The sequence below is a fragment of the Ornithorhynchus anatinus genome, chromosome 2, assembly GCF_004115215.2.
Source record: "Ornithorhynchus anatinus isolate Pmale09 chromosome 2, mOrnAna1.pri.v4, whole genome shotgun sequence".
Classification (NCBI taxonomy): Eukaryota; Metazoa; Chordata; class Mammalia; order Monotremata; family Ornithorhynchidae; genus Ornithorhynchus; species Ornithorhynchus anatinus.
The window spans coordinates 17,685,293-17,713,012 of NC_041729.1; the positions used below are offsets into that span (position 1 = coordinate 17,685,293).

Sequence of the window (27,720 nt, forward strand, 5' to 3'; positions counted from 1 at the left end):
AAATAGGGTAATGAAAATATATGCAGTTGAGCAGATGAGTTCAGTGCTGAGGGGATGGGAAGGTAGAGGGGGAGGAGCAGAGGGAAAGGGGGAAAAGAGGGTTAAGCCGTGGAGAGGTGAAGTGGGGGCGGTAGAGGGAGTAGAGGGAGAAGGGGAGCTCGGTCTGGGAAGGCCTCTTGAGAGGTGAGTTTTAAGTAGGGTTTTGAAGAGGGGAAGAGAATCAGTTTGGCGGAGGTGAGGAGGGAGGGCATTTCAGGACCGCAGGAGGACGCGGCTCAGGGGTCGATGGCGGGATAGGCGAGACGGAGGGACGGTGAGAAGGTGGGAGGCAGAGGAGCGGAGCGTGCGGGTTGGGCAGTGGAAAGAGAGAAGGGAGGAGAGGTAGGAAGGGGCAAGGTGATGTAGAGCCTTGAAGCCTAGAGTGAGGAGTCTTTGTTTGGAGCGGAGGTTGATAGGCAACCACAGGAGGTGTTTAAGAAGGGGAGTGACATGCCAGATCAATTCTGCAGGAAGATGAGCCGGGCAGCGGAGTGAAGAATAGACTGGAGCGGGGCGAGAGAGGAGGAAGGGAGAACAGAGAGAAGGCTGACACAGTAGTCTAGCCGGGATATAAGAAGAGCCTGTAGCAGTAAGGTAGCCGTTTGGGTGGAGAGGAAAGGGCGGATCTTGGCGATATTGTAAAGGTGAAACCGGCAGGTTTCGGTAACGGATAGGATGTGTGGGGTGAATGAGAGAGACGAGTCAAGGATGACACCAAGATTGCAGGCCTGAGAGACGGGAAGGATGGTCGTGCCATCCACGGTGATAGGGAAGTCTGGGAGAGGACCGGGCTTGGGAGGGAAGATGAGGAGCTCAGTCTTGCTCATGTTGAGTTTTAGGTGGCGGGCTGACATCCAGGTGGAGACATCCTGGAGGCAGGAGGAGATGCGAGCCTGAAGCGACGGGGAGAGGACGGGCGGAGATGTAGATCTGCGTGTCATCTGTATAGAGATGGTAGTCAAAGCCGTGAGAACGAATGAGTTCACCGAGGGAGTGAGTGTAAATGGAGAACAGAAGAGGGCCAAGAACTGACCCTTGAGGAACTCTAACAGTTAAAGGATGGGAGGGGGAGGAGGCGCCCGCGAAAGAGACCGAGAATGACCGGCCAGAGAGATAAGAGGAGAACCAGGAGAGGACGGAGTCCATGAAGCCAAGGTGAGATAAGGTGTGGAGGAGGAGGGGATGGTCGACAGTGTCAAAGGCAGCAGAGCGGTCAAGGAGGATTAGAATGGAGTAGGAGCCATTGGATTTGGCAAGAAGGAGGTCACGGGTGACCTTAGAGAGAGCAGTCTCGGTAGAGTGGAGGGGACGGAAGCCAGATCGGAGGGGGTCCGGGAGAGAATGGGAGTTAAGGAATTCTAAGCAGCGATCGTAGATGACTCGTTCTAGGATTTTGGAAAGGAAGGGTAGTAGGGAGATAGGGCGATAACTGGAAGGGGAAGTGGGGTCGAGAGCGGGTTTTTTTAGGATGGGGGAGACGTGGGCATGTTCGAAGGCAGAGGGGAAGGAGCCATTGGAGATTGAGCAGTTAAAAATAGAAGTTAAGGAAGGGAGGAGGGCAGGGGCGATGGTTTTAATAAGGTGAGAGGGAATGGGGTCCGAGGCGCAGGTGGAGGGGGTGCCACTTGCGAGGAGGGAGGAGATCTCCTCTGAGGATACTGCACTGTGCCTCAGTGACCTCATCTGTAAAATGGGCCTTGAGACTGTGAGCCCTACGTGGGACAATCTGATTACCTTGTATCTACCCCAACACTTAGAACAGTGGTTGGCACATAGTAAGCGCTTAACAAGTACCATCATTATCATTTAGACTGTGAACCTGTTATTGGGCAGGAATGGTCTCTTTCTGTTGCCTTAGGGTACATTCCGAGCACGTAGTCCAGTGCTCTGCACATAGTAAGTGCTCAATAAATATGATTGCATGATTACAGTAAGGCCTCAATAAATTCGGTTGATTGATTGATACCCAAGTGCCTAAGGATGGACATAAATGCATTAAGAAGTCAAGGTTTCACACTGTAGGCTCTTGGTGGGCAGGAAAAGCATTTGCTGTTGTATTGTGCCCAAATGGGAAGCAGCGTGGCTCAGTGGAAAGAGCTCGGGCTTGGGAGTCAGAGGTCATGGGTTCGAATCCCAGCTCTGCCATTTGTCAGCTGTGTGAGTGTGGGCAAGTCACTTCACTTCTCTGGGCCTCAGTGATCTCATCTGTAAAATGGGGCTGAAGACAGCCTTGCCTGGGCCAACCTGATTACCCTGTGTCTACCCCAGCACTTAGAGCAGTAAGCGCTTAACAAATAGCAACATTATTATTACTGTTAGTTCGGTGTTGTGCGCACAATAAGCGTTCAATAAATACGATTGGAGTGACTGCGTAAGGCTGGCGCCTAATGCACCGGACCACGACTCCCGGCATGCCCCGCGGACAATGGGCCGCTCTCAGAGACCACGACTCCCGGCATGCCCCGCGGACAATGGGCCGCTCTCAGAGACCACGACTCCCGGCATGCCCCGCGGACAATGGGCCGCTCTCAGAGACTACGACTCCCGGCATGCACCGCACACAAGAGGCCCGTCCGCTCCCCTAGGATCCCGGCGTCCCAGGATGCAATGCTTCCAGGTCGTCCCGACGGGGGGGGGGAAGCGTTGCATCCTGGTCCTCGTAGTCAGTAGGGCTTCTCCCCAGGCCCGGCTCCTCATTGGTCGGCCCTCGGAGGGCTGAGCCAATAGCGAGCGTCGCCCTCCGCCCTTCGCCCCCGGCCGGCCGACCCGTCCGCGGCCCAAGATGGCGGGCGGGGTGGACTTCGGCGACCGGGAGCTCTTCGAGCCCTTCGGCGGGGAGGACGAGGAGGAGGCGCCGAAGCCCGCGGGTCTCCGCTTCGGAGGCGAAGAGGAGGAGAATGGAGTGGGGGAGCGGCAGGTCCGGGAGCGGCTGCGGCGGTGCGAGGAGACCATCGAGCAGCTCCGGGCGGAGAATATCCTTCCCGCCAGACGGTCAGGGCCCCGGCGGCCTGAGGGCGGCGTCCGGTTCGGTCCGGTCCGATCCTGTCCGGTCCTGTCCTCCCCCTCGAGCCCCGCTCCGACCGCCCTCACCGGGGGAAGGGGAGACACCCGCCAGTCAGTCACTCACTCACTCACTCACTCACTCAATTCACCCCCGCCACTTCTCTGCGCTCTGACCTTGCGCAAGTCATTCATTCATTCATTCAATAGTATTTATTGAGCGCTTACTATGTGCAGAGCACTGTACTAAGCGCTTGGGATGAACAAGTCGGCAACAGATAGAGACAGTCCCTGCCGTTTGACGGGCTTACAGTCTAATCGGGGGAGACGGACAGACAAGAACGATGGCAATAAACAGCGTCAAGGGGTAGAACATCTCGTAAAAACAATGGCAAGTCGCTTCACTCCTCTGGGCCTCAGTTCCCTCCTCTGCAAAATGGGGCTAGAGACTGGGAGCTCCACGGGGGACAACCTCATCACCTCGTATCTCTCCCCTCAGCGCTTAGAATAGTGCTTTGGCACATAGGAAGCGCTTCACAAATACCAACGTTATTATTGTTACCTTGGCCCAGTCGCTTCACTTCTCTGGGCCTCAGTTAACCTCCTCTGTAAAATGGGGATGGAGACTGGGAGCCCCACGTGGGACAACCTCATCACCTTGTAACTACCCCAACGTGTAGAACAGTGCTTGGCACATAGGAAGCGCTTAACAAATACCAACATTAGTATTATCTTGGCCCAGTCACTTCACTTCTCTGGGCCTCAGTTAACCTCCTCTGTAAAATGGGGATGGGGACTGGGAGCCCCACGTGGGACAACCTCATCACCTTGTAACTACCCCAACGTGTAGAACAGTGCTTGGCACATAGGAAGCGCTTAACAAATACCAACATTATTATTATCTTGGCCCAGTCACTTCATTTCTCTGTCCCTCAGTGACCTCCTCTGTAAAATGGGGATGAAGACCATGAGCCGCATGTGGGACCACCTGATCGCCTCGTTTCTCTCCCCCCAGTGCTTAGAACAGTGCTTGGCACATAGCGCTTAACAAATACCATCATTACTATCAATTATCTTGAGCTAGTCACTTTAACTTTTCTGGGCCTCAGTTCCCTCTTCTGTAAAATGGGGATGAAGACTGTGAGCCCCACGTGGGACAACCTCGTTACCTTGTATCCACCCCAGTGCTTAGAACAGTGCTTGGCACATAGGAAGCGCTTAACAAATACCATCATCATTGTTATTAGTATCTTGAGCAAGTCACTTGACTTCTCTGGACCTCAGTTTCCTCATCTGTAAAATGGGGATGAAGACTCTGAGCCCCACATGGGACAACCTCATTATCTTGTATCTACCCCAGCGCTTAGAACAGTGCTTGGCACAAAGTCAGCACTTAAGTACCATTATTATTATGTACTGAAAGCTTACCTCCTCCAGGAGGCCTTCCCGGACTAACCCCCCCATTTCCTCTGCTCCCACTCCCCCTCGCCTCCTCACGCTCCCTCTGCTCTGCCCCCCTCTGCACAGCACCTGTGTGTATATATGTACGTATTGGTAATTCTATTAATTTTATTAATGATATATATAATTCATGTATTTATATTGATGCTGGTTCACTTGTTTTGATGTCTGTCTCCCCCCTTCTAAACTGTGAGCCTGTTGTGGGCAGGGATTGTCTCTGTTGCTGAATTGTACTTTCCAAGCACTTAGTACAGTGCTCTGCACACAGTAAGCGCTCAATAAATGCAAATGAATGAATGAACAAATACCATAATTATTATTATTGTGGTTGCTGTTAAACTCTGGATAGGGCTTAAGGCTCCAGGTCCCTTTTTTCAACCCTAAATTTGCCTATGGTGGGAACTCATTAATGGTAATTGTGTGTTAAGTGTTTACTAGGTGTTAAGTGCAGGGGTAAATATACAATGGGATCAGACAGAGGCCCTGTCCTACTTGGGGCTCAAATGAAAAAAGTGGTATTTTGTTAGGCGCTTACTATAAACATACTAAGCTTGGGGGTGGATAAAAATTGTGGTATTTGTTAAGCGCTTGCTTTGTGCAGGCAGTCTATTAAGCTCTGGAGTGGATGTAAGCAAATGGGGTCGGACACAGTCCCTGTCCCACGTGGGGCTTACGGTCTCAATCCCCGTTTTGCAGATGAGGTTAATGAGCCCGGAAAAGTGAAGTGATTTGCCCAAGATCACACAGCAGACAGTTGGCGGAGCTGGGATTAGAGCGCAGGTCCTTCTGATTCCCAGGCCTGTGCTCTGTAATAATGATGGAATTTGTTTAGCGCTTACTATGTGCCAGGCATATCCCAGTTCTAAGCGCTGGGATAGATACAAGGTTATCCAGTTGTCCCACTTGGGGCTCACAGTCTTAATCTCCAAGTGGGACTTAATCCCCAAGTGACTTGCCCAAAGTCACACAGATGACAAGTGGCAGGGTCGGTATTAGAACCCACGACCTCTGACGCCACTAAGCCGTGCTGCTTCTCTATCCACTAGACCACGCTGCTTCTCAGTCTACCAGGAGGGAACTGGTATTTAATCCCCACGGTACATATGAGGAAACATTAATTACAGATAGGGGAAATGGCAAAGTGGAAGGATATGTACAAAAGTGCTGTGGGGCTGAGGTTGGGGATGAACTTCAAGTACTGAAAGGGTTTAGATTCGAATATATAGGCAATGCAGAGTGGAGGATGGGTAGGGAAAAAAGAGGGCTTTTCCTACTTTTAGCCATAAGTAGAATATAACTACAATTAAAAAATAATTAGCTTCACCATGCAAAGTGTTTAAAGTTCCCTTACTTAACACCACAGAACTCTGTAACTAGCCCAACTCCGCTGAATTTAATCAATGAATTTTAATTAGCTAGGCAGTCGTAAAAATTTAACCTTTCGTCAAAGGAGGATCAAATTCCAATTCTCCCCCCTAGATTAAGTCCCATGTAGGCCAGGAACCTGCTCTAATCTATTATATTTACCCCAACGCTAATTGATTTATTCTAATGTCCGTCTCCCTTCTAGACTGTGAACTAGCACCCTAAGTGGAAAAGGATCATGTCTACCAACACCACTGTATTGTACTTTCCCAAATGCTTAGTTTGGTGCTCCATACATAGTAAGTGCTTGATTGATTGGGAGAACTAAAGCCAGTGTAAGGGGAGTAAACTGAGTAAAGTATAATTGGAGTTTTTCTGCATCACCTGTGATTCCATAGGCATAGGATTATTTGAATCTCAGGGGTTTTTTTGGTCTCAGAAAGAATTGTCTAATTCAAAAAATGTCAAGTGTGCCCTTTAGTGTTCAAGCAGTGTGCATGTTTTGTTGCTTGAGTCATTTGTGCTGTATTGTCTTGACACTTCTTTGTCCTCCAAAGCAAGTTTTTAGGGGCCTTTGAATACCATTTTTAGCAGTCCCTAACATAGTGTCATGCCCACAGTGGAGTCTCAGTAAATGTCTGCTGGTGTAATTGCAGCTTTGACTTTTTTTATTTCTTCAGTTTGTGCCTCACCGTAGAACTATGGTCTTTTGCATTTTCTAGTATAGAAAGTAATGCTTGTTATTCTAGCCTTACCCGAAGAATTCCTGGTTAATGTACATATTCTAGGAAGAAATAATTCTGTTAATAGCAGGATGAACTACAGTTTTCACTTGTACTGATGGGCTGTCTTAATTAAAAATTCATTCAATCATATTTATTGAGCACTGTACTAAGCGCTTGAAAAGTACAGTTTAGCAATGAAGAGAGACAGTCCCTGCCCATGACTGTAATTTCTAGCTTACAGCCTAGAAGGGGCCGGGAGAGACAGACATAAATAGAAGTAAACAGGCATCAATATAAATAAATAGAATTATAGATGGAAATACATACCAGGTATTCTGACCTCCCAACCTCCTGCCACTCTCCACTTCAGTCCATACTTCACTCTGCTACCAGGATTACCTTTCTACAAGAATGTTCAGGGCATATCTTTATTGCCAAATTGTACTTTCCAAGTGCTTTGTACAGTGCTCAATAAATACGATTGAGTGAATGTCACCCCCCTCCCTAAAAAATCTCCAGTGGTTGCCTATCAACCTCCATATTAAACAAAAACTCCTCACTCTTGGCTTCCAAGCTGTCCATCCCCTTGCCCCCTCCTTCCTCACCTCCCTTCTCTCCTTCTACATCCCAGCCCGCACATGCCGCTACTCTAGTGTTAACCTTCTCATTGTGCTTCGATCTCGCCTGTCTCGCCATTGACCCCAGCCCACGTCCTATCACTGGCCTGGAATGCCCTCCCTTCTCAAATCTGCCAATCTTCCCCACCTTCAAAGCCCTACTGAAGGCTCACCTCCTCCAAGAGGCCTTCCCAGACTAACCCCCTTTTCCTCAGCTCCCCCTCCCTTCCACATCACCTCGACTCACTCCCTTTGCGCCCCCCCGGCCCCACAGCACCTATTTATATATGTATATCTTTACAATTCCATTTATATTGATGCCTGATTACTTGTTTTGATGTCTCTCCCCCCCTGCTCCCAGACTGTAAGCCCATCGTAGGCGGGAATTGTCTGTCTTTATTGCTGAATTGTACTTTCCAAACACTTAATACGGTGCTCTGCACAAAGTAATCGCTCAGTAAATGCAATTGAATGAATGAATCTTTACATCAGTGTTATGGGGTGAGGAGGAAGCAAAAGGAGAAAGTCGAGGTGACGCGGAAGGGAGGGGGAGCTGAGGAAAAGGGGGCTTAGTCTGGGAAGGCCTCTTGGAGGAGGTGAGCCTTCAAGGAGGTACCCCCTTATAGGGGGTAAGAGTGATTGGCTGATTTGAGGAGGGGTGGACGTTCCAGGCCAGAGGTAGGACGTGGGCCAAGGGTCAGCAGCGAGACAGGCGAGATTGAGGTCCAATGCGAAGGTTAGCGGCACCAGAGGGGCGGAGTGTGCCGGCTGGGATTGAGAAGGAGAGAGAGAGGTGAGGTAGGAAGGGGCAAGGTGATGGAGAGCTTCGAAGCCAATAATGAGTTTTTGTTTGATACGGAGGTTGATAGGCAATCACTGGAGATTTTTGAAGAGGGGGGTGACATGCCCTGACCGTTTTTATAGAAAAATAATCTGGGCAGCAGAGTGAAGTATAGATTGAAATGGGGAGAGGCAGGAGGTTGGGAGATCAGGAGGTCAGAAAGGAGACTGATGCAGTCATCCAGTCGAGATAGGCAAAATTTGGTGAAAGAGCAGCAACAAAGAAAAGGAAAGAGGTGCCCCCCTGATTTCAATCAATTGTATTTCTTATTGAGCACTTACTGTGTGCAGAGCCTTTACTAAGCGCTTGGGAGAGTACAATAGAATGTGTTGGTAGACACGTTTTCTCCCCACAGTGAGCTTAAAGTCTAGAGGGGGAAACTAATCTATAGGTTTGCAAAGAATTAAAAGCACCCTCTTCTCTTTTTTCTGCTGCTGCTTTTTCTTCTTCCTCTGTCCTGTAAAGTTCCAAAATCAGTACTAATGTCCTATTTTTCTTTGCTTCCTTTCCCAAGTTCTGGAATTGATTATAAGCCCTTTGCCTTCCTTCTTGCTCCTAGTGGTTTGACACAAAGGGGAAGGGGATTGTTTCTACTAACTCTACTGTACCTCACCAAGCACAGTACAGTTCTCTACCTAGAGTAAGTGTTCAGTCAATACTACTGACTGAGATCAAACACAATCCCTGTGCTCTGTGGGGCACACAGTTTAAGGGGAAGGGAGAACTGGTTTTTCATTCCCATTTTACAGTGAGGAAGATGAAGCACAGAAGTTAAATGGCTTGCCTAAGATCACACAGGAGACAAGCGAAGAACCTGGATTTCCTAACTCTTAAACCTGTGCTCTTTTCAGCAAATCAGTCTGCTTCTCCTCCTATTTATATTTCTGGTTTATGTTTACAACATGCTATTGCATAAAGTTAGAATTTTGAAAGTTCTTATGATGATTCTTTTTCTGAAGAATTCAAAGCTGTGAGGTGTATTCCTTAATAAATAATTAACATCAAGAACTTAAGAGAAAATTGAACATTCTGACTCGACCAAGGTATGTGAGTTAAATCATTCTTGAAATTTTATATTATACCAGTCCTTCTAGCATCAGTATTTTGACGTTTGAACTAAGAAGTAAGGCTTTGTAGAATGATGTATCTGATGTTATGGCCTTTTTGCTTTTCAAAACTACTTAGATTCTAAGAAACATTTTTAAAAATAAGAACACTTTTGACTCGATAAATACCTTAAAGGCAAAATGTAGCCTGTTTTTAAAAATCACCATTTTTAAACTGAGTTGCTCCTATGTGATCTGTGGTAGATTTGAGGGTTTTCCCCATACACTAGAGGCCATTTTTAATTAGAACGCCAGCTTTGTGATCTCTCTTAAATAGACGATGTTATTAGATTGCTTCTCAGATGTTAGGCAAGTTCTGTGATTGGTTTTAGAAAACCTAGAGGTAGGTGAATGCTTTCTCTTTTTGGCAGAGCTGAAGAATGGGTGGTTCAGTTGCTGAGATTTAATCAACAGTGGTATTTATTGAGCGCTTACTATGTGCAGAGTACTGTAGTAAGCACTTGGGGTAGTGGAGAACATTGCCTTATCAATTGATTTTAGTGTCAGAATCTGAAAGGCATGTAATTTTCCAAAATTTGACTTAGAGGATTCTGTAGGTATATTGAGGTTTGTTTGTTGAATTTATATGAAATAGATACTTATATTTTTGTAGCTGTTTCTGCATAAGACAAAACTTACAGGAAAAAGTCTACTTCAGTGTCCAGTATAAAAATGTTATATTTTTTTTTTAGTGGAATTCTGCTGAACGATTCTAAATTAGATGGACCTTTGTTGCAGATTTTATTTATGAACAGTGTCATTTCAAAGTAAGTAGCTTGTCATTCGTGCATTTAATAGATTTATGTTCTTTTTAAAATTCCCATTTGTATGTTAGGCATGTGAGTTCACCATTCTCCCTTGAAAGTAATTTATCTAGGGTGACACTATTTTGGTGATAGTTTAATAAACTTCCAGTTACAGTAAACTTTCGATTTAAGAACCCAAGAAATCACTAGAATCAGATTATACCGTATACTGGAAATAATTTCAAACTGCATTAGCAGATATATGCTTATGCCCGTAAAAACAGATTGTATCAGAAACACAGAATATACTCGCTCTCGACCCCTGTTTTTATCTGCACTCTATGGCTCAGATGGCAGGGCAGGGAAAGCAACTCCTGGAGGGAGAGTGACAGGAATATAGAACTACCAGGTCTCACCGTGGTAATAGTCACTCCAGACCTTTTTTACTCCAAGGTGCTTTCCGATTTTAGCCACTTATCCCTGGAGATTTCTGGTTTAGTCTTGCCCACCCTGGATGTGCCTTTAGCCTAATTATATAATAATAACAATAATAATAATGTTGGTATTACTATATAATATAATGCATATATGGGTATCTATAGCCTTGATGTGTATTCCTCATTTTTTCTGCACCTCTCCCACCACCCCCCAACATCTAAAAGGCTAGCCCCAAGGTCATTCCTGGGTTTGAAATTAAAATTTGGCATCCCTGTGACAAGGTTTTGAACTTGGGTGAGAGGAGGAGGCAACCCTGGGAGCCCAGGTGTTGGGGGAATTCAGGTCTGAAGTTTGTTCAGAGGGGAATTACAGATGGAAATTGTTGTCATTTTTGTTGTTATTTATGATTTGTGTTGGTTTGCATTCTAAAAAGATAGTGAAGAAACCAGTTCCACTGGGTTTTTGAAATATGTTCTTAAAACTGTGCTGTTGTTTGTTGTTGTTGGTGGTGGTTAAAGTAAAAAGTATTCTTACATTCCAAATTGTGTTTTGTTTACCCATAGCCAAGTGCTTTTTTTTCCCTTTAGCCCAGTGACAGTTACCGTGCAACTAATTGAAGTGAAAAAACAATTGTGTCTACCTCTGGTAGTAGATGGTATATTTTTGTATGTTATAAGCTTAAATATTTTAGAGTATCTTCCATTTGATCACCCTTTCAAAAGCAGAATAGACTGATTGAAAATTTTGAAAGACAAAAAAATTTAAATTTTTCAATCTGCTGTTTCATTGTGGCTACTCAGTTTTATTAATCATGTCTGACTTGTCTCTTGGTGCAGGCAATATCATCAAGAAATAGAGGATTTTGTTTCAAATTTAGTAAAAAAATATGAGGAGCATCAGAAAAGTGATACAGAAAAGGCCACCTTTAATATTAAACCTCAGGTATTTAAAATTTCTTAGGGTAAATAAATGTGTATATATTCAGTTTTTTTTTAATTGGTAAAAGGATGCTCTGGTCTAAAAGTTTCTACAATTTACAAAATACCTTTAAGATTTACCCAAAAGGAACAATATCACTTGCTGTGATGAAGCAAATTTGGTGTGTTTTAATGTAGCCGTTATAAGGAGTGAATTGAATATACATAAATTGAATAATTTCTTAATGTGAAAAATGAACTTATTTTGTTTTTTGCAACAAATTGTTAGTGTTTTGAGTTTTGTGGTTCTTAAATTGTACTTTTTTTTACTTTAAAATAAATCGAAGGTGACAGTAACAAAAATATGCCAAACAAATCCCAGTCCCCTTCTCGCCCCAAAATAGTAGTCAGTCCCAAGTAGTCTTATAGAAGGCAATATCTTCATACATGCTTGAATTTATCTTTGTCACTCTTTCCTTAGGTGCCTAAGCACTCTCTGGGCAGGGAACATATCTTTTAACTCTGTCATATTGTGCTCTCCACATAGTAAGCACTCAGTAAATATAATTGATTGATGCCTAGTAGACTTGATTTGATGTCAGAGCCACATAATTCTGTCCCCAAAGTTTTTCATCCTTCTCCATAAATCTATGGTAGTATTGCCATATCAGGATAGGTGCAGTAGGGTTTAGGGGAAGCAGGATGGCCTAGTGAATACAGTACAGGCCTGGGAGTCAGGAGGACCTGGGTTCTAATCCTGGCTCTGCCACTTGTCTGCTGTATGGCCCTGGGCAGGTCACTTCACTTCTCTGTGCCTCGGGTACCTCATCAGTAAAATGGGGATTAAGACTTTGAGCCCCATGTGGGACAAGAGACTGTGTTCAGCCTGACCCCAGGGTTTAGAACAGGGCTTGGCACATAGTAAGCACTGAACAAATGTCATCATTATTATCATTTTTTTTTAAAAGAGAGCTTCCTCATAGAAAATTGTAGGGCAAAACCAACATTAAGGGCAAATCCTAGTGTTAGTGGGGATTGGGCTATACTGCTATTTCAGCCTCTGAACCTGTCCGACATTTCCTGTCTCCTTGCTTGACAGCTCTGTCCCATTCTTGTCTTCTGCCCTCCAGCCATCCATGAGAATGATCAGTTTCAACAGCACAACTGTTAATCCCCTGAACGTCCAGACAAATCAAGAGGAGTGCATGAGAATACACTCTTGTAGAACAACTTATGTGAACATCCGTAGCCCCAGTTTTTTCAGCCATACGCTGACTTGTGACATCAAATGGTAGTGCAGAGCTTTCCAACGTTTGCCGAAGTTTCCGAAAAATCTATTGTATTTTTCAATTTTAACTGAAGAGACTCGATTATTAAGTCTAACAGGCACCTATGGAGATATCTCATAGCAGCTGCTTGGTGACAACTTTCAACAGTGTAACTTGAAAAGAAACTGAAACCGAAGTGAGAAGCAGCAGTGCTGCATAGTGGACAGAGCATTGGGACTGGGAGTCAGTGGATTTGAGTTCAATTCGTGGCTTCACCCCTTGCCTGCTGTGTGATCCTGAGCTAGTTATATAACTTCTCTGTTCCTCAGTTTCCTCTTCCATCAAATGGGGCTGAAATACCTGTTCTCCCTCCTACTCAGGCCGTGAGCCCCATTACATGGCAGGGACTGTGTCTGACCTCATTCTCTTGTGTCTACCCCTAGCACTTAATACCGTACTTGGCATAGAATAACCACTTAAAAAAAAACACAATTATCACCTGCCCCTTTTCTTTTTCCTCATCACTTTATTGGTGTAATATGCTTCCACTTCAAGTATTCGTAGTTCTAAATCCTCCCTCTGTATCAAAGCCACTCCACGGAAATGTTGAAGAACCTGAAGCATTATCATTTGTACATTGTTCTGAATTTCAAACTGATTTTTCTTGTCCTCTCAGAGCTTGAAATTTGTACATGGGTTAAAATATGGTAACCTCATTATTTTTGTTTTTCTCTCTCCATCTTAGCCATCCAGTGTTGTCTTGGAAGAGGATCATAAGGTGGAAAACTCTAGTACAGTAAAAAAAATTAAAGAACCTTTTAGCGTAAGTGATTTTCATGGGCTCTTTGAAGCTTATTTTAAATTTATTTGCCAGAGATGTGTTTTGCCCTAAAACAGCAAAGTCCTATGGAGTTTAGACAGTACGGTTTCTTATCTTTTGGCCTTGTGTGCCTAAAGTTTTTCAGAATTCTTGAAAAAATCAAGTGGCAAAAATTTCTTGAGGTTTCAAATCTTTGAGAGAGAGATACCGCTTATTTGTTTTTAAATTTGGGATTGTAACTTATAGAACAAATAAGCTAGTCCCTTAGTACACTTTAAAACATTTGGTAGTTTTCTTTTGGCCTTGTGTGCCTAAAGTTTTTCAGAATTCTTGAAAAAATCAAGTGGCAAAAATTTCTTGAGGTTTCAAATCTTTGAGAGAGAGATACCGCTTACTTGTTTTTAAATTTGGGATTGTAATATAGAACAAATAAGCTAGTCCCTTACTACACTTTAAAATATTTGGTAGGTGCAAATGTCTAGCAAGTAGAGATCCAAAAATTGAGAAGCCGCCTTGTATGATGGCTGAGAGGGTTTTCTGAGGAGAATGTACTTCCAAATAGAGTGGATCATAGAACCGCCATCTGTTTTGGCAGAGGAGAATTGCTGCACCTCCAGAAGTGTAATCTTTAACCAACATTTTACTTATGCATGAAGATCTGGTGCATTCAGTGAGAAACTATGAAAATTTTATTGTCAAAAAATAGACTACCAAAAAATGTTTAACAGCTAAATTAGTTCCCTTACAACTTTATTTTTCTCGCTTGGCATGTTTTCATTTTCTGCTTATCGGTGATTTTCTGGTTTATTTTTCTACAGGTTGTAGGAAGTGTATTGTATTTTTCCAATTTTTGTCTAGATAAACTGGGTCAGCCGCTACTGAACGAAAACCCTCAGCTTACAGAAGGATGGGAAATACCCAAGTATCCTACCTATTGAAATGAAGGTCCTTTTTCTGTCATCAAGCCTGATGTGTTTCTTTTCAGCTGATTTGGTCAGGCCTGTATTATGAGTTTCCTGAATAGTTTTGGTCACCAAATTCAGAAAAATGAAGAAATTGGCCAGGGTCCAGAGAAGTATTAAAAATAGATAAAGGGATGGAAAATAGGTTCTTCCATGAAGGACTAAAAGTATTGGGGAGTTCAGCCAAAAGAAAGGACTTCAAGTGACCTAATAATTGCTGTCCAAACAATACTGTTGATCAGTCAATAACTCCCTTCAAGCAGTTATGAGAAGGACTTTGACCAGTTTTCTGTATTTACAGAGTACTAAAGAAGAAAGGGGTTAAGTTGGATTAGGTAAAAATTTGGTTTAAGATAGAGAACCATTTCTTGACTCTTAGTGATCAAATACTGGAACAAGCCTCCAGAGACGCCTGTTGTACGGAGGAACCAACTTTGCATTCTAAGTGAGGGATTGAATTGGGGCCCAAGATTTGAAAGGGGAGCATCTTCCAGGTGTGGAAGCCCCTCCCTTGGCCTCCATTGGAGCCTTGAAAAGCTCTCGTCTGGCCCCGGGCCCTGGTGAGGGAGAGAAATCCTTTTATCCCAGCATAATTGGAATGACACCTTATGCAACAATCAATTTCTATAGCTAATTAACAGTTGCTGTTTTAGGATAGGCAGTTTCATAATGCACCCACCCGAATGACTACCTACTTGCTTCGTTCTGTTCTCTCCTCACCAAGTTACAGAAAATGAGGGATAGAAGCAAATGAAAGGGATTAGGTGATAGCAGAAAAATTGTCAAGAAAAATTATTAAGCAACAAGTAGGCACCATATTTTGTGTGATAAAAATCAAAAGGTATACATTAGGAACCGATTTGGATTCATTCAATCGTATTTATTGAGCACTTACTTTGTGCAGAGCACTGGACTAAGCACTTGGAATGTACAATTCAGCAACAGATAGAGATAATCCCTGCCCAACAACAGGCTCATAGTCTAGAAGGGGGAGACAGGCAGCAAAATAAAACAAGTAGTCAGGCATCAATACCATCAAGATAAATAGAATCATAGATATAACTCCACACCCCTAAATGTCTCCACTCATGATGACACATGGACTCACAGAGACTCAGAAATTCACTAATTCAGGCTTAATTGATATGAAGTAGGAAAGCATTTGAAGAACAAGGTCCAGATCAGTGGCACACCGGGTGCTATTGCTGCTGGGGCTTGGAATTTCTTCTTCGTGTGTCTCCTTTGCACATTCCAGTGGGGTCCTCTTATTTCCTGAAGTGAATAGCAGGATGCAGCCAGGGGCCTAGGGCAGAATATTGTGCATCAGTGTGCAAAGAGGAAGCAGCAACTCTGCTCCAATGACAGTATGGATGGGTTATTGCTTTACAGTTTCTGTCCTTGAACAAATTCAGGATTTGTGAAACTAGCTATTAGTTTTTCAAGTCACCCTTGTTTTCATTTGTTTTTTCTTTTGTAATTAGCATTTTACATTAACTGTTCCTTAATTCAGTTCACCAAAGGTACCAACAAGTTTTCAGTCAAATTGTCTCTCTGGAAGGTCAGGAAATACAAGTAAAGGCAAAAAGGTTTGTGGTGGGTTGTTGGGTTTTTTTAAATCACTAAAAGCAAAATTCATTACTTTAAAAATAACCATGAATTTGGCTTTGTATGGTTTGACTCACCAAGGTAATTAAATCTTAATTGTTTAATTGAGTTGTAGCTTTAAAAAAAGGGTTTCATTATCTATATGGGTAACATTCTTTGATAATTAAACATACCCTGTTTAGCAGCTTTGATTCTTTCATAATTAACTGGGTGCTCTTTTAACCTAGCACGCAATAATGAAATTGTTGCTTCTTTCTATTGCTTCCATATTATTTTTTAAAATTGAGGTGGTTAAAACCTAGAATATTGACATGTTCTTCTTTGGATGGTCACTGGAACGCTTCCCCAACTGTCTTGCATCTAAAATGGAGAAGTAAACCTTCTGCAAGGGGAACAGAATGCATCCTTTATTTGTAAGACTATAGTACATTTTAATGATGCAGTTTGTCTTGGGAAACTTAAGTTTTCATTGGTTTAAATAGTTCATTATTCCTTCGTGTGAAAAGGAAAATAGCATGTGGTGGAGGTCCTTTTTACTTTTTTCTTAGCTAATCATTTACCTTATAAATGTGTCTGTTCTTTAAAGTAGGCCAAAGCCTCACTGTTTCAACTGTGGCTCAGAAGACCATCAAATAAAAGATTGTCCAATGGTAAATATTTGTTACATAAAATTTTTCTTTGTTGGAGAATATGCCTCATGTTTTCAGTACATGTGTAGAATTGTAGACTCAGAAGGGTCATATATTTCAAATGGTAGCACGTTTTTTCCCCTTAAAAATTAATTTATATTTCCAGTCATTTCAAGACAGATCAGCTTTTCAATTTGACATTTGTCCCAACTTCAGACTAGATGACTGTCTCAGATTCTTAACTGCATTTAAGTTGTACTGAAACCCATGTACATGGATAGTTGTTTGTAAGCATTTATTTAAAATTTTGTTTTTAAACTTGGTGTGTATTATAATTATAACTGATTATACCCACCATTTTTCCTTTTGGCTTTTCTCACTCCCCCAAACATACCATGTTTTATAAGTGACCGTCTGTTTATTAGACCCAGGCAACTATTTCACCTGTCTCTTATCAACATGGCGTTCCCTCCTTCTAAACTGTAAACCCGGTGTGGGCGGGGATTATCTCTCTCAATTGCTGAATTGTACCTTCCAAGCACTTAGTACAGTGCTCTGCACACAGTAAGCGCTCAGTAAATATGATTGAATGAATGAATTCATTTTTATTGATTTCTTTCATAGCCTTAAGCGGTATTGTTCAGTGGCTCTCCAATTATGTTGTCTTTTAGCCACGGAATCCGGCTCGTATAAGTGAGAAGAGAAAAGAGTTTATGGAAGCTTGTGGGGAGGCAAATAACCAGAATTATCAGCAGAGGTATCATGCCGAAGAAGTAGAAGAAAGGTTTGGCAGATTCAAACCGGGAATTATTAGGTAACTTAATATACTTTTTGCAGATGAGCTAAGGTATTCTTCACTTTTCCTTATCTTCAAAATATGGTGAAAAGTAGTCGTGCAGCACAATATAGGTAAATCTTAAGTCAGTCATAAAATGCACAAAACAGGAAATATTTATTTTACTACTTTTTTTTCCTTTAAGACTTTATTTGAAACCAGACCTTTGTTTTCATACAATCATTGTATTCTAAATTGGATAAAAAGGTATTGCCTTTTCTCTTTTTTAATTAGTGAAGAACTCCAAGATGCCCTTGGTGTGTCTGACAAGAATCTTCCGCCTTTCATCTATCGCATGCGCCAGCTGGGTTATCCACCAGGTTGGCTCAAAGAGGCGGAATTGGAGAATTCAGGGCTTGCGCTTTATGATGGAAAAGGTACAGTGTATTTTGCTAGGAGAGATTCAAGAAGGAGTGGATAACCTCTCTGATGAAGCAGCTTTGATAAAAGTATATTTTTGCTATGCCAAAAGAGAACTTCTGAAAGAACTGCTTGATCTTTTCTATATTGCAAATGCCTATGTGGTCAGGCAAGGAGAAGTGAAATCAGATTTGACATGGGTAAAAAAAATTGTAAAGACATTGGCACCAACTCCATTGGGGTGAAGGTGAGCCATTGCCTCCGTGGGATTGGCATTTTAGGCAGGCGGGCAGGAAGCCATGGCTAGCCCACCCATCCCTTTGTAGTCAGAAAGGGACTAGAGCTGGATCTAAGATGTGGATTCTATTTTTTTTTCCTCCCTGTGCTTTTCCCAGCAGCAGGTCTCCTAGCCTTGGCCTGGTGTTTTTCACCTTCATCGAGCTTCAGAACTGGACCAAAGGCTCTCTCTTGCCCGTGAGAAGAGGCAGCTTGGAGACAGGGAGATCTAGTGGAAAGAGCAGACCCAAGTCCTAGCCCCAGCTCCACTGTTTGTCTGCTGAATGACTTTGAGCAATTCACTTAACCTCTCTGGGTGTCAGTTGCTTTATTTGTAAAATGGAGTTATAGTGCCTGTTCCCTCTCTCTAAGACTGAGAGTCCCATCAATCAGTAGTATGTATTGAGCATTTACTGTGTGCAAAGCTCTGTTCTAAGCGCTTGGCAAAATATAGTACGGTAGAGTTGGTAGACGATCCCTGTCCACAAGGTACTTATTGTCTAAAATGGGAGATAGATATTAAAATGAATTACAGATAGGGGAAATAGGGACTGGGCTCACTCTGATTTTCTTGTATCCACAAAGCAGAGTGGCCTAGTGGAGAGAGCCCGAGGCCTGGGAGTCAGAGGGACCTGGGCTCTAATCCTGGCCCTGCCAATTGCTTGCCCTGTGACCTTGGGCAAGTCACTTAACTACTCTGTGCCTCGTTTCCTCAACTGTAAAATGGGGGTACCTGTCTCCTCCTTAAACTGCGATCCCCGTGCAGGACAGGGTCACTGTCCAACCTAATTAATTTGTACCTACCCCAGGACTTAGAACAGTGTTGGACACATGTTAAGTGTGTAACAGATACCATTGAAAAAAATCTACCCCACTACCTAGCACATAGTAAGCGCTGAATTAATACCTTCATTTATTATCATGATGATTTTTGCCACCGTAGCTCCATGAGAAGTGTAAGTCCACGTGGCTTTCCCTGGTCGATCAGTGGCTGGTCCCGGGCCAGGAAGTGGCACAGAGACTGCAGTCCTGTGGGGTTTAGACTGAGATTGCAGAGGCTCCAGAACTCCAACCCCCACCGTGGCCCCAGATGTGATCGCCTAGGCCATATGGGAGGCCTAAGAAGAAGCCGGTGGTTGTCTTGCCCTCATGGGGCACCAGAATCAAGGATGAGAACCACTGCTGCAGGAGTAGCAAAGAGTCGCCACCCTCGTCCTCCCCTTTGCCACGTTTGTCCCACCAGCCCTTGTCCTTGTCCCCCTCGCCCATCTTCCTCTTTTCCACTCTGCCCCCGACACTCTACCCCAGATTCACCCATGCTCAAAATTATCAATTTCTTAGGGTGATTTGTATGTTTTTCTAAGAAATACAAGAAAATATCATATGAGGTTAAACCGTAAAGCTCAAAGCTAAGCTTGGTTGTTATATTCCTGATTTGAGTTCATAAGCAGTGTGGCCTCGTGGGTACAGCACTGGCCTGAGAGTCAGAAGGACCCGGGTTCTAATTCTCACTCCACCACTTGTCTGCTGTGTGACCTTGGGCAAGTCACTTCTCTGTGCCTCATCAGTTCCCTCAACTGTAAAATGGGGATTAAGATAGAATCACCTGTGGTTCAGGGACTGTGTCCAACTTGATCATCTTGTATCTACCTCAGCGCTTAGAACAGTGTCTGGTGCACAGTAAGTGCTTAACAGATATTATTAAAATGTATACTTATTTTTTGTCATCTTTTTTTAGTTTAATTAGTAATATACAATGGTTGGCTGGGTTGAAGGAAAGTTACAGTAGGAAAAAAATTCTCAGCCTGGTGTTTCTCACCTTCATTGGACTTCAGAACTGCAAATGTCCTTTCAGTGATAATAGTCATTTTGAATATTCTTGTCAGGGGAAAGTAAGACCTAATTGTCTGTGCCGTGAATTGGAAGTCGGAAATCCCAAGTGTGATTTCTGTCTCCGTCCTGTCTTTTGTAGGTTGAGTTACGTCGGCTGCTGACCTACAGCAATATTAATACTATACTGATAATTATTTTTAATAGATGCCACTGATGAAACAGAAGCCGGAGAACTGCAGCAACAGAATAAGTGTGTCACTTATGATGTCTCTAAATTGGTAAACTATCCAGGTTTTAATATATCTACTCCAAAAGGAATTCCAGATGTGAGTATTTTTCCCTTCTAAATGTTAAATTTTTTCAGACATTGCTACATTTTAACTCATTTTAAAAATTTAAAATAATTCATTTGAGTCGATAATGTTATTTGAAGTCAAATGTAATTTAATTTTAGGAAACAATTTTTCTTTAGAAAGAGGATTAGGGAGATTAATTTTGCCTTTCCATTGCAGTCCAGTTAATTTTTTAGGAGTGGTGGATCGTTCAGAGACATTAAAAGCTTTATTATGTGCCTGGGTGATACCTTCTCTGACAGGTACACTTTTCTGTTAAACTGCCCCAATCTTCGTCGTATCAGCAGGGGCTTTTTGTGTTGTGGGGGATGTCGCCACTATCGGTGTTGTCCTGACAGTAGGATTACTGGCCCAGGGAATTAATTGGTTGATGACCAAGCGAAGGATTTTAAACACCTCTATAGCCTCCTTTCCCATAGTGCTTTGCTCCCAGTCGATGGGAACTCACGCCTTTGGAAGAGGTATATTCCGAGTCCTCCATTTACCATCTCTGTAGCCAATAGAGTGGTTGCTGGTCTCAGGGACAGATTGCCAAATACATTTTTATTTCTTAACATTTATTTTCTTTTCATAGGAATGGAGGATATTTGGTTCCATACCAATGCAAGCTTCTCAGCAAAAAGATGTTTTTGCTAATTACCTTTCTTCTAACTTCCAATCGGTAAGTATGATTTTCTGCCAGATTTTGACATGTTTTGTGGTGAAGTGCTATTGTAACTCAAGGACAGCTTTCTTGTGAAATCCTGGGGTGAGGCAGATCTGCCCCGTCGTACTCTCCCCTTCCATTATTGCGTGGCAGGTGCACTTGCCTTTCTAGTGTGAGCAGACTCTTGCTGATGAAAGAAAGAGCTTTCTTTATTTTTTTAATCACATTCCAGCCAAATGCCATTTGCTCATTGTGGGCTGGGAATGTGAATGTCTGTTGCTGTATTGTACTCTCCCAAGCACTAAGTGCAGCGCTCTGCACACAGTAAACGCTCAGTAAATAGGATTGAATGAATTATGGCAGAACTGAGCGTAGTTTCTGTTCGTCGTTTTTAACTTGAATGTGCTGATGACTAGATGTCTTTTCTCATGTTTGTACGGCTGCACGTGTTTTGTCTTTTGACTAGATTAAGAGGAAGAGATGGCAAAATACACCCACATTATCAAGGCACAGGCCACGAGATGGTTATTCTCAGCTCATTTCACTCCGCCCACATATTCAGTCTGTCACCAGATTGTCAGCTCTGCCTTCACAGCATCTCTAAAATCTACCCTTTTCCTCTCCATCCAAACTGCTACTGCGCTGATCCAAGAATTTGGTGTGTCCCACCTTGCCTACTGCATCTGCTTTTTTTGTTGACTTTCCGGATTTCTGTCTCCCCCTACTGCAGTCCTTACTTCACCCTGCTGCCCAAATGATTTTTCTGAAAATAAAACCGAGCCGGGACACTTCACTCCACTAACGCTAACCTACTCACTGTACTTCAGTTTGGTCTTTCTTGCCGCCCTCCTCCCTCCCTTTCGTGTACAACAGACCGCCGTACAACAGGCCACTCTCCCCACCTCAAAGCCTTATTAACATCCCACCAGCTCTAAGAGGCCTTCCCCGACTAAGCTCTCATTTTTCCTACCCCATCGCCCTTCTGTGTCACTGATGCATTTACATATGTGCCCTTTAAGTACTTGATATTCACTCCCACCTCCACCCCTACAACAGTTATGTACAGATCTGTAATTAATTTTAATGTCTGTCTCAGTGCCTAGACTGCTTATTGTGGTAGGGAATGTGTCTGTTATATTGTTATAGCATACTCTCCCAAGCGCTTAGCACAGTGCTCTGTTCACAATAAGCACTCAGTAAATACAACTGACTTTATCATACTCTCCCAAGTGCTAAGTACAGTGTGCTGCAGAAAGTAAGCACTCAATAAATTCCACTGATTGATTGGCTTAGTACATTATGTTCTGCTTGAATCAGCCCTAGTCCTGAATATTTTTAATTTAACAGATGAACTAAAATCTACATTTCTTAACCTGAAGAAAAGTTTTAACGAATGTGTAGTTTTTGTCATGTGTTCATAATTTTTCTCTCTTGTTTCACCTTTAGTCAAGTCCCAAGTCTAGCTGTAAAAGATCTGCATCCCAATCAAGTCCTAATAGTCCAAAAAAGCAAAAAAGAGGAAATAGTACGGTGTCATCATCGACTGACATGGAGCTTGATTCTGGTATGTGTCTCTTGTATTAACTGCTTTCAGTTCAACTTTCTGTGAAGTTTATCTGTTCTTAATATGAGCACTAAGAAAATGTCAAACAGGAAAAATGATACCCTGAGCTTGTTTTACCCATCGCCTATGTTCACTTGTTCTGAATGTACTCTCATTCTGAAATATTAAAAAAATGAACTGTCTCATCTAACAAATTAGCATTTAGGATGTGAAATCCATGGAACTGAGTTATAATTCCACATTTGCTGCCTTGATATGCAGAGGGCATTCAGCAAAACAGTATGATTCCTTGAGTCTCTTGTGCTGGCCATATTCTTGTGCTGGCTGCCAGTGGAAAGAGCCCGATCTCTCCCGCTTTCTCACTTGACCCTTTTCCCTCCCACCTTTTAGTTGTAGGGCTTACCTTGTAGGAAGAAGACGAATGGGTGTTTTTTGTTACCAAAATTGCTGTTTCTATTCCCCTTCTGATCAATTGCGGTAATCTTAGCGACGAGCTTGCCAGCGCGCAGCCGCCTTATTACTCATTTGAACTATCCGGTGGCAGTTTCACTAATCCTTTCCTTCCCCGTTCAGCCATAGCAGATCTGGCTCCGCTATCCCCTCTCACAATCTGGCTAACCCTTGCTCGTGTCTATCCCTGTACATAATGTTTTATCACCTGTTTACAAGTCCAGATGCATGCATTCCCACGTGTTCCTCATATAGATAGCCGATATCTTACTATTAAGGTTAATGAAATAATACCAATTGTGATGTTAGTTAAGTGCTTACTATGAGCCGAACACTGTACGACAGGCTGGGATAGGTTCAAGATAATCCAGTCGGACTCGGTCAGTATCCCACATCAGGCTCACAGTTTGGGTTAGGGAGAACAGGTATTTAATCCCCATTTTAGAGAGGAGGAGACTGAGGTAAAGAGAAGTTGAGTGATTCGTCCAAGGTCACAGAGCAGGCAAGTGACAGAACCGAGATTAGAATCCAGGTCTTGGGGGGGGGGGGGGTCCTGTGCTCTAACCACTAGGCCATGCTGCTTCTCCATCAGAACAAATAGGAAGGAAGAAAGGGTATCAAAGGTTTTAAAAATGAGATGGAATAATAAACAGAAGTACAATAAAAACGGATGAAAGCTAGTAAATTGAGAAGGTCAAAAAGAATACAGGAGGCTACGTGGGTTGGTTAGTGAGAAAATGGGAGGCACAAGGAGACATGAATGGAGAGGTGAGAGGTAGAGGATACCCGTGTCATTAGCTGGAAGAAAGAATGGGTGAGTGAAAATCTAGGTAGGAGAAGATGGGCGGCAGGGGTCGGGGGTAATATGATCAGAGGAAAAGATGAGGTGGATGGAAAATACTGGGTATGTGGTCAAAGAGTCTCCAGGATCTAGTAAATAATATATTATGTAAATGGTAAATAATATATTATAGTGCTCTTACTCTTGGAGTTGAACATCTGATGAAAGGGATAAGATTGACTAGACCTTGGAAAAGTGATCAAGGAGCAGTTCAGGTTGTTTCTGGATTTAGCCGCTGGAAAGGTAGCATTATAGTGACCTCCAAAAACCAGATGCAACCTGGTCTACAGCATATTTGTTTTCCCTAGCCATTTTAGGTAGACTGTCGTTAGGGAATTAAGTGATTTTCTTCGGACAATGCAATTCTAGTGCAGTGTTAGAAATGGTTGGGTGCGTGTGTGTGTAATCATAATTTACAAACCCTTAGAATTATTTTTAATCTGTTCCATTCATTGTCTGCTATTGGTTCACGGATGAAAATTGGGTTCTTTTGCAACTGTTGCGACCGATGGCTACGTCTGTCTCAATTTCTAAAGTCTCTTCCGCATCCTGTGTTGCAGATATGGAGGTGCCCCCCAGTTCTCACTCGGGCGAAGCTTTTGAGTTCCAGCCACCCTTGCCTCCGGGATCTCCCCTAATTGGAACTCCTCCCCCGTTGCCCCGAGGAACTCCTCCCCAGACGCCACCAAACTTCACCCCGCCCCTCCCCAGAGGCACTCCACCGTCGGCTCCTTCGGCCGACTCGACTCAAAGCAGGGGAGGCGATGCCGCCATGGACGAAGACACCTTGACCCTAGAAGAACTGGAAGAGCAACAGAGGTTAATATGGGCCGCGCTAGAACAGGCAGATAGTACGAACAGTGATTCTGACATTCCGGGCGACACCCCGTTAACTGGAAATTCTGTCACATCTTCACCATCCAGGAATGAACAGCCCGCTACTGCGCCGGAAGGAAAAACCTCAGAAAAACCAGTGTCAGTTGAACCTGGGGTTTCGGACACTTGCCCTCAGATCACCCAGACAGAGCATTTGCAATCTAGCCCCGCTGGGGAGGCCATGGTGCTCTGCGAAAAGGAAGAGAAAGAGGAAGAGCCAGCTGGGACTGATGGGGAAGGCACCTTAGATAACAGCACCGCCGGGTCAAACTGTGAAGTCAGTAACGGAGGCAACGAGGCTCTTGCTCAGGCGGTCACCAGCACCGCGTTGCCCACGAAAATCTCCAGCCCCATTCCTGACATGAGCAAATTTGCCGCGGGCATCACACCGTTCGAATTTGAGAACATGGCAGAGTCTACGGGGGTTTATCTCAGAATAAGAAGCCTGTTAAAGAACTCACCGCGAAACCAGCAGAAGACCAAAAAGACTTCCGAGTAGCTGGTCGGTGCTCTACCCCGTGTGACGTTCAGTTTATCTGTAATTATCTTCTTCATTTTTGCTGGGAGATCAACTTAACCGAGCAGAGGAGCGGTCTCGTCGATGGAAAAAAATCGATCCAGCTTTCGATCGTGCTGAGAGCCACTCTGGCAGCTTGCTTGAAAGAGCCTCTAAGGGGTGGAAAGACTATTGATTTACTAATATAGCATATTTTATTCTCATTGATTTTAAAAAAAAAAAGAAAAGTTGAGAAGATAAAAGATTCCGGAGTCCGAGGTGGTTACTTCGTGGTTTTCTTGAGATTTGTACGATTTTTGACTCGTGAGTTTCGGACGGAATGATGGTTTTTAACTGTCCTTTGTATATTGTTTCTCTTTCTACATTTTGCTAAGTATCCTGTAGATAATGTCAATGTTTTTAAAGTTCTGACAGTTTTAAATTTCTTATGTTTCAATTCTGGCAATCAAATGGAAAAATCAGGGATTACCAGCTTTGTCACCATTTCGGGTATTTTTATAAGTGATTTCGGTGGGTTAAATTTTAATACCACTTTTACTTTTTGTAACTCATTCTTCACATAAACTTGCTGTACAGTTATGTTCATCCTGTGTACAGAGGTTTAATAAAATAGTTTTCATATAAATGTTATAAGGCTTCTGGCATAAGTGTGTGATAATGCAGTAACATAGCTAAATCTAGAAGTAAATTAATTTCTTGCTTTCGAATTCATTTTTCATAGGGAGAGGATAACCTTGGTAAATACAGAATGAACCTGAGTGAGAGACTCTCAAGCTTTGGGTGATGTGTTGTGAAAGGTTTTCAAACAGCAGAATCTACCAAAATTACAGGTCCAGAGTGAACACAGTTCAGAAGTTGGAGAGAAATATCTTCCCAAATATAAAACCTTGTCGTTCACGATTTTCATCTCTAAGGAAAATAAAAGAAAAACGGACTATTTTAAAAGCAGACTCTTAACCGAGTTTAAGCTCACGTTTGGAACCATCCTAACGGTTTCTTTCCTGCAGGCTGTCAGCTCCTCGTGGGCAGGGACGTGTCTGCTAACTGTTGTACTCTCCCAAGTGCTTAGTACAGCGTTCTGCACGTAGTAAGCGCTCAATAAATGCTATTGATTGGTTACAGGACCAGCGTATCAGACTTTCTGAGCCCAGCCTGCCAGGCAGCTGGCCACAGCGGAAAAGTGGGGAAAAGAGGAGAAAGACAAAGAAGTACCGATCACCCACCTTTGCTGGCTTCCCGGTTCTTGGCTCCTTCTAAGAGGAGAATAAACTGATGCTCCCCAGATTTTCAGGACTTTGGGGCTCCTCTCTATGCAGTGTCCCTGTATCGGGGACCCAAGGGAGAAATGGCAGCAGCAAGAACCCCTCTAACCCAAAGCTCGATGGAGAGGGCGGGGTGCTCTCGCTCTGTCAATTTTTTGCTGCTGCTGCTTGAGAGAAAAACTACCTGGCTGAGCGGGCCTGTGTATCATAACCCCACTCATGAGAGCTTTCTCTTCAACAATTTCCTTTCCTATCATTCTACGTAATAATAATGTATTGGGTAACTGCTTGTTTCAAAAAGCTGCATACTTCCAGTAAATTCTTTGTGAAAGTGTGGCCCCCATATACATGCATAACTAGATCTGGCTCATCCAAATAGGCTTGACTTGCCTAGTCCAGGAAATGTTTTCTCGGTAATCAGTAGTGCTTATTGAGCAGTTGGGTGTGTTCAGACCACTGTTATAGGTGCTTGGAAGGGGACATTAAAGTTATAATAATGATTGTGGCATTGGTTAAGCACTTACTGCGTGTCAAGCACTGTAATAAATGCTGAAACAGATGGGACACAGTGGGAGGGAGAAAAGGTATTTTATCCCCCATTTTTACAGATGGGAAAACTGAGGCACAGAGAAGTTAAGCGACTCGCCCAAGTCCCACAGCAAGCCAGTGGCAGAGCCAGGTTTAAACTCAGCTTTCCTAATTCCCAGACATTTTTCCACTTAACCCCACTGCTTTTCTATTTTAGAAGACTCAATCTGTACCCTCAAAGAGTTGACAATCCAGTGGGAGAGGCAGACATAAAATAACTGCAAGTATTAGGAAAAAGCATGGAAAGATGGAGAAATGGACGAGCGAGTGCTTAAATAGTATATGCCGATCTTTACGTTCAGAAACGCTGCAGAGTAGTGAGTGCGTTAGTGTGAAGGTGGCTTAAAATTGTCGAATTGGTAGTTAGGAATCTGTGACCTCAGGAGAAGAAAACTTAATCTGGGAAAACTTCCTGGAGAAAGTGGGATTTTAGGTGGGCTTCGAAGATGGGGAGAGCTGTTGTCTAGGGAACTGGAAGGGAGTTGGGAGTTGCAAGAAGGAAGAAGGGTATTTTGAGGTGGGAGACTTAAGAAGAAGGCACAGTGAGAAGACTGAAAAGTGGAGCTCGGGTGTAGTGGGAAAAAGTGGGCAAGGGAGCTGATGGAGTGCCTTAAAGCCGATGATCTGCCTGATGCAGAGAAACAGGACAACCATTGGGAGGGGTGTCTAGATGGATGCGAAACAAATATCAGATTTCAGTCTTCTGATAATCTTATTTCTGTTTGTTCCCTAAATAATTGGTTGTAGCTGCTGCATTACACTTGCATTTTCACTGAGATG

General features: G+C 43.4%; 1 protein-coding gene across 3 annotated transcripts; it reads left to right on the forward strand.

Annotated features, from left to right (window-relative positions):
* The first annotated feature begins 2,791 nt into the window (after positions 1 to 2,791).
* Positions 2,792 to 25,720, forward strand: ZCCHC8 (zinc finger CCHC-type containing 8). 3 transcript variants are annotated; one of them, XM_029057870.2, is made up of 15 exons: positions 2,792 to 3,011; positions 9,049 to 9,091; positions 9,847 to 9,921; positions 11,175 to 11,280; positions 13,269 to 13,346; positions 14,162 to 14,265; positions 15,826 to 15,891; positions 16,497 to 16,560; positions 17,211 to 17,353; positions 17,609 to 17,751; positions 20,048 to 20,169; positions 20,771 to 20,857; positions 22,289 to 22,406; positions 24,258 to 24,516; positions 24,622 to 25,720. In XM_029057870.2, exons 1-15 carry the CDS (start codon positions 2,822 to 2,824, stop codon positions 25,070 to 25,072), a joined length of 2,049 nt encoding a protein of 682 aa, XP_028913703.1. In that variant the 5' UTR covers positions 2,792 to 2,821; the 3' UTR covers positions 25,073 to 25,720. The 3 variants fall into 3 exon arrangements, with proteins under 3 accessions (XP_028913703.1, XP_007665082.2, XP_001506640.2); XM_007666892.3 differs by having other exon boundaries at positions 2,794 to 3,011; positions 24,258 to 25,720; XM_001506590.4 differs by having other exon boundaries at positions 2,794 to 3,011; positions 16,500 to 16,560; positions 24,258 to 25,720.
* The last annotated feature ends 2,000 nt before the right edge of the window (positions 25,721 to 27,720 follow it).

What these genes read in the sequence shown, in the direction of transcription:
- ZCCHC8 (XM_007666892.3), top strand. Translation starts at nt 2,822, where the DNA reads ATGGCGGGCGGGGTGGACTTCGGCGACCGGGAGCTCTTCGAGCCCTTC. An exon ending in AACATTCTGACTCGACCAAG is followed by an intron (nt 9,092 to 9,846) that starts GTATGTGAGTTA and finishes TTTTTTTTTTAG; the next exon opens with TGGAATTCTGCTGAACGATT. An exon ending in ATGAACAGTGTCATTTCAAA is followed by an intron (nt 9,922 to 11,174) that starts GTAAGTAGCTTG and finishes CTCTTGGTGCAG; the next exon opens with GCAATATCATCAAGAAATAG.